We start from the raw sequence: 6,802 nt of genomic DNA, 5'->3' as shown, positions 1-6,802 counted from the left end.
ACGTCCTGGACGTTGGGTTCGTTGTGCCTGCCGACGCTTCGCCATGTTCTCGACAATTTGTTGCATGTTGTCCTCACGGTAGCGATTGGACTGAATTGCAATATCCTCCCACATGCGCTTGGGAAGGAAGAAGAGGAAGAGGCCGTACGGGTCGTCCCAGAGCAACGCAGCTTCGCGCGAAGGGCCACGATATCCAGAAAATTGCTTGTCCTCGTCCACTTCAACGTGGAACGGCGGTGCGCCGTCCGCGAGGATATTCCATCCGTCTTTGGTCATTTCTCGCAACTGAGCGTCATTCATTGAAAGCTCTGGTGGCGCACCAAGGTAGTGCAGCACATCCAGCGAGCGGACTTGAGCGGCGTCGAACGGCTCCTCATACAATACCTCAGCGACTTCGACGAGGTCATCTTCGGTGGCGCCCAAACCCTCACTCCCAAGTGGGTCGAACAGGGGGAATTCTGCCTCGTCGTCCTCGTCATAGACTTCATCCTCATCGGAATCCAGGGCGCAATCCACTGCAGGGTCAAAGTTGACGTCACGACATGTTGGATGAGGGGCCACCACACCGGCAGGAATAGCAGCAAGTATGTCCGCATGGTGTGAGGATTCTGCTGATGCAATCAAACGTTTCGCACCGGCGAGGACGTTTTTCCAACTCGTCGGTTGCTGTGGCGCGGTGGCGTTGTACTCGTTGTCACTGGAGCTGCTTGCATCCCATGGTGGCTCCTCAAAATCGACCGCAGAGTCCTCAGAGGGTATTGAGGAGGCTGGGGAAATGGCCAGAACGGGTTGTACAGCCTTCGAGAGACGCATGGGCTTTTTACCATTGCTACGAGTATGAACCATCCTCGGTCGTGGTAACGGAGGCTTCAAACGAGAACTTGGCGTACTCGGATTGCCAGTGAATCTGGAAGCCACGCCCACCCTTGGTTGCATCAACTGAGGACCAGTGGCTAACACGTCAAGGGCGAGAGATCCTTTCGGGGGAGGATCAGGGTGGACAACAAACTGAAACCCTTTTTCAGTCACTCTCCCATGAGGTTTCGTCTCCAACACGAAACATTGACACGAGCAAAACGACACCTCACCGAATGAGGTGAGAGGTGTTCCATTGATCGCGATTGTGCGGTATACATCAGACGCACACGAGATGTGCAATGGATGGCTACACCATGCACATGCTCGTTTGGGCTCCAGGTCAACGAGGAGGCACACTGCGCACAAGTCATCCGGCTCGTTGTTGGTTCGGTGTTGAGGTCGAATGGAACGTGAAGCGACGTCATCCTGGTCATCCTCCGCGAAGGTCAGCTGCCGTGATGTCCGAGGAATCTCATTGCTAGCCTGAAGTTGCACTAGAAGGGCCCTTTGTTCCTCAACAGATTCATTCGGCCATCGATCCCTGCGTGGATATCTTGGTTGCTCGGCCATGTTATCCAGTGCTGGTTTGAAATTTTGAAACCAAGTACTCCACGACGACGGCGTCGAGGCAGTATTTTTATTGTATTTTTTTCATTCTGGCCTGTCAAATGTGAGATGCCAGGACATCAAAATCATAATCTAGCCAATTAGAACAACGCACATGTTTCCATATGGGTTCACATCGTACGGATATAATTAATCAGATCAAGTCAAAATATGGCCGGGAGGGAGGGCAATTAGGAGGAGCAAAATCTCGAGTTTGGCCACTTGGTCGACAAAGACATAAGGAACGTCGCTTGAAATATACTGCAACCTACTTGATTGCAGGCGAAATATAACGAATACACAACGAAGGAAGTGGAACCGCCGCGAATTGTTTGTTCATTTCGCGAAAAAGTATGGTGAGGTCCTGAAATTAACCGAAAATAGGTGTAGTATAAATTATAGCTCAAGGTGACAATAATTGTTTGTCATCTTTCACGCTATATTTGAAGTTTTCGCCAAAATGCGTCTTTAATGTGCTGCTTCGTGGCTCAGAAATCACCGATCAACGCAAGAACATGGTAGCATGTACAGCAGCATTGATACTACGTAATAAAGCGGCATGGACAGTGTTACGATGCTTATTGCGGGGTATAATCACACCCAAAGTAAGCTATATTTCACTTTTTTGGCATGTTTGAGGTCACTTCGCGCATGCTAAATAAGTGCTATCGCCACACATCACGTCTCATTATATATCCTGCAGCCATCTCTTCAGTTTTCATATTACATGCATCACGCCCAGGCAAGCCGTTGCTGAGCAATTCAACGACAAAGTCATGTACTTTCTCGATAGTTAACATTGTCATAATTTATGACAAACATTGATGTTAACTTATGTTAACTTGATGCTATATTTCGATGTTATCTTTTTAAATTATTACATACTTATTTTTTATACGTAACGGTGTTCTCGTGGAATGTAGTGGATACTTTTCCAAAAAGCATCGTAACTGGCGGCCAAAATTTGAAGTCCATACGTATACGTTTTGAACAGCGGAATCGAATACAAAGTCGCCTTGCACTAACACTCGACTCCTTCGTCTAGACATACCTTCATCCTCGCTTATGTCGCCAAGGATGGCTATGTTCGTTATTTCCCGCAGCCTCCTGTGGAAATGAATTACCGCTGTAAATTTGTAGATGATTCCTTTGTAGGCTGGCCGACAGAGGGGGCGGAATGACCTCTGCATGTGTGTTCCTCCATGTGTAACGACATCAAGGCATTAGATAGATTTCGGAAACACTGCCGTAGACTTCCCTCGCACGGAAATTGGTAATTGTACAACAATGAGAACGCTGCACCACAGACACCAGTACGACGTCGTCGCTCACGATACACTAACCATGCTCATAGCCACGCAAGAAATACAAGCGCATCCCCTTGTCTGGAGTACTTCTACGGTCGTGCGGACCGAATGGAAGACATGGAAGTCGGCATGTAGCTAGCTGTTTGCTGCAAGTTTCGATGATTTTATCTGTTTTTTTCATGCCGTCGCGCATTTGATAATAAAATTTCATATTCGATCCAAATCACCTTCAAGCACGGCAGATTCGAAATGCTACTTGGCACATTGTTGGGTAGGGGAGCCTTTTCCATTGGTAGCATGGAAGTACATTTCAAACGGTGTTGCGGCACTACGTGTCAATTCTATTGGCCACAAGGCCAAATGAATGGACATGAATGGACACATCGCCCTTTCGAATAAGCGCCAAGTCAAGAACATTGAAAAAAGTCCCAAGTCAATAGAAAAAAGGTGTAGTACTTTAGCTGCAAAAAACTATCCCTACTGGGACCCATTGACGTCTGTGATTGTACATGTATACAGCAGTAAGATGTACTTAGCTAAAAAGTACGTAGCCACAGATTAAGTAGACTTTGGGTCACCAAGTCGCTCATATACGGTGGGGGTTGAGAAGTATGAGCTGGAGCTCCCCCTCAGCTGCAATGCCCCCCTCAGAAGTTATAAAGCTTACATGATTAGCACAGACTAAACTGTCTGTCCCGGTTGTTCCTCATACAATCAAACACCCACGTCGTATTGCAGCATGCGTCCAACCTTGTATTCCACTACACTACTCAAAGCAAGTTCCATCGCACATTTATGAGTTCAACCTTCTTCGCTAACTGTTACTGTATGAAAGGAGTACTAAAGTGATTGAATAGGTATTCAATGGTCACATTCACTGTTAATGCAAGTACTTGCAGTTTTATTTCCCTGCGCGTTCACATTCACCACAGTCAGATTGTTCTGTCAGTTCAATTGAGCTATGCTCAATGTTTAAACAATGCTCGGTATCCACACGAGTATTTTCACCGCAGCTAGCAGCAAGCTGGTGGGGGATTCAGTATATCTCACTCATGTGAAATGTCTAGATGAAATGTCTATCATTGTGTGTACTAACGAACGACGTTTCATGAAACCATCGAAGTCGAACAATACGATGGATCAACCGACAGTATCCATGTACCAGCATCATCATAACCAACCGTCGAACGATCATAATGCACTTCTCCTCCCATAGTTACACCGTTTCAACCGCCCAGAGCTTGGATTTCTGTTCAAGTCAATCACTTTTCAATTTGCCAGCAAACTCCCTCCCCATGCTTACTTGGACAGCGCTCTCAACTGCCGCGTCCGTCGGCCTCTTCCACGGCATCCACACCGCATGTGTCCATCGGTTGCAGTGGGCGGTTACACAACACCAATCGACAGATGGTCGAAAATGCCCTTTGGCCAGAAGCAACGCCCCCGTGGCGGACGTGGCCATGATTGCGGCCCAGTGCGCCTCCAGCACCGTCGGCCTCCTGCACGTCCTTCCGCTACTTCCACCTCTAGCTGAATATGTGGTGAACCCCCAGCATGTGTCCCTCAACTACACTCCAGAGGACCTGCATACGCTGTTCGTTGCAACGCTGCTCGTCGTGGGCGGTTACATTTGGTCGCTTCTCTTCGCTCCGAAGTCCATCACGTCCGTCCTCCACCACACGTTGCTTGTGGGTCTCATCGTTGCTGCCACGAGCTTCCAAGTGGCGGTACAAGTTGCTGCTGTCTACACCGTGTCCACGTTGCTCACCATGCAGCCCGTCTCTGTCGCGGACGCTCTCTTCCGCGCCAAGAGCTCATGGGCTCCCGCCATGCTGCGCACCGCGCTCGTGTACTATGGCGTCGTCAAGGCGGTGGCGGCCGTGGTGCTCTGGACAGTCCTGGCCGCCCAACCCACCGACCACTTGATCGTGCAGGGACTCGTCGTGTGGATCCTGTCGATTATCCAGGTGCTCAACTTTATCCGGATGGCGAACCACTACGCCATCGCGCGGACATGGCAACCGGACGAGTGCGCCACGTCCGACGCGATCATCGCCACCGCCCTCGGGGTTTCCAACTCCAAGTCCCTCAAACATTAACCGTCCTATACAACACTGTAGTAGGGTTAACCACACGATCAATATATATATATATACATATATTAAAAAAATACATCTTCAAAAAAGAAATATTCAAAATACAACTGTTATCTTCGGATGTCTGTATTATTATCCTCCTCTAACGTTACATTTCAGGTATGTAGTAGGCTGTAAAACCAGTTTGCATGATGTATCGTGAGATTAACGGCGAGTCAGGATAAAACTAGGAATCAAACGAAATCAGTCATATTCTTGTCAGTGAAAATAGCCGCTGAACAATTAAATAACGTTATCCAATCATTTCCAAAAGACCACCAGATTTCCAAAATGTAGCAGCATCTTGTCATTTATCGAGTAATTGAGTAATTTACCACTAGTTTCTTCCTACCCCGAAACTCCGAAACCCCGAAACCCTGAACTGCACTTTTGCAATTACACTAAGTGCTAAAGCCGCCACTTCAGCACTTGCGATGGTGCCACCACGACGTCTTGCGCCACCGCCCGCGCAACCACGTGATCACATCGACAGGGAGGTGTACGGCACCGCCACGGGCTGGATGGTGGAATGAGAGATGACCAATTTCATTGGGTTAGTAGGTAAGTGGTGAAATGAGATCTGTTAGAATTGACCGAGTCCTGAATACTACATCACATGATCTTGCTATCATACACAGCCTACAATTATCTCAAGGCTCCTTCAACTGCCATCACAGGAGTAGAATATATCGCAACATGGCGTGATGAATCTAAGCAGCGATTTTCGTGAATTCACCGCATCTGATTGGACAAAATTGGACAATTTTGAATTCGCTAGGTGACCTGCCTTACGAATTCCAAAAAGAGACAGACACATGAAAAATAAAAATCATCAATACAAACTTGAAGATATATTTAATTGAAACTATACAATTTCAGAATTATTTATGGAATTCGCAAGGTGGTTCACCTTGCGCTGCATACAAAATTGCCTATTTCACCTTGCTTTTTCTGGTTAATATACATCTTTTGATCAGCATGGCGCTTCCTGAATAGGTTTGGCAGTAAATTTGGAAATTCGGCGGTCTGAAACCAAATATCCAGATATTTCCACGTCGGACACTATCTAATTATCATGGACACTATTTCGGATCGAAGTACCTCGATATTGTGAATAGCACAGTTTTTGCTCAAGACACGAATGACTGATTTTGGGGCCTAGTACTCCGAGTAACACTGTAAGAGCATCTCCAACGGTGTCTTTATTTCTATTTCAATTCGAAGTTTCGGATATAGAATAGAAACGCTTCAACTATGCGGAGGGTTTGTTGCTATTTACGCGAAAATAGAAATTCTGCTGGACGTAATTTCTAAAATGTCCGGATAATGCCAAACTAGCAACTGTAAAAACGAAGTTTGACTTTAACCTATGCTTTAGGGCGACTTTTGTGTCAGCGGTTTTTGGAAAAGTAGCCAATCAAAATCGTTTCCATCGGCTTTTGCAAAAACCGCTCTGGACGACCTCGTTGAGGTCGTTTACAGCGACTTTTGGGATTGTGGCTATTTCTTGGGCAAAAATATCAGAATAAATTGTTGGTTGCAAACCAAAATTTCGCAGGAGCACGCCCAAAGCACACCCTTGTCGGTTGCCGGTGGCTCGTTACTCCACTCCGGTGTGTACTGGTAGGTCCTCGACGGGATAACTTTACCCATGTGAAGCACGGCTGTGGTAAGTCATTTCCATGTCGAGGGTAGCTGCACACAGAACGCATCGAACGCTGTACACATGCCCCTCCCGCGCGACCTCCTATTTGTACTGAACCCTAGGCTCTGTGTATTGTAAACTGATTTCAGATTAGCTAGGCGTTGATCTTATGGGTTGCGCATGCCTAGAGTTAGCAGTGATGACTGCACGACTCCTTCGGGAAGGAGAAGGAGTCGTGCAGACGCACAATC

General features: G+C 47.2%; 2 protein-coding genes across 2 annotated transcripts; one reads left to right on the top strand and one right to left on the bottom strand.

Annotated features, from left to right (window-relative positions):
* Positions 1–73: 73 nt before the first annotated feature.
* H257_17756 (hypothetical protein) lies at positions 74–813 on the bottom strand (the record flags this gene model as incomplete). Its single annotated transcript, XM_009846647.1, has 2 exons — positions 74–90; positions 321–813. 2 exons carry the CDS (start codon positions 811–813, stop codon positions 74–76), a joined length of 510 nt encoding a protein of 169 aa, XP_009844949.1.
* A 3,119-nt stretch (positions 814–3,932) lies between these two features.
* Positions 3,933–4,938, top strand: H257_17755 (hypothetical protein). The gene has a single exon (XM_009846646.1). It carries the CDS (start codon positions 3,968–3,970, stop codon positions 4,868–4,870), a length of 903 nt encoding a protein of 300 aa, XP_009844948.1. The 5' UTR covers positions 3,933–3,967; the 3' UTR covers positions 4,871–4,938.
* Positions 4,939–6,802: the final 1,864 nt, after the last annotated feature.

The sequence above is a fragment of the Aphanomyces astaci genome (genome assembly GCF_000520075.1).
Source record: "Aphanomyces astaci strain APO3 unplaced genomic scaffold supercont1.118, whole genome shotgun sequence".
In the NCBI taxonomy this organism is placed as follows: Eukaryota; Oomycota; class Saprolegniomycetes; order Saprolegniales; family Verrucalvaceae; genus Aphanomyces; species Aphanomyces astaci.
This window is presented reverse-complemented; position numbering and strand designations above follow the sequence as displayed.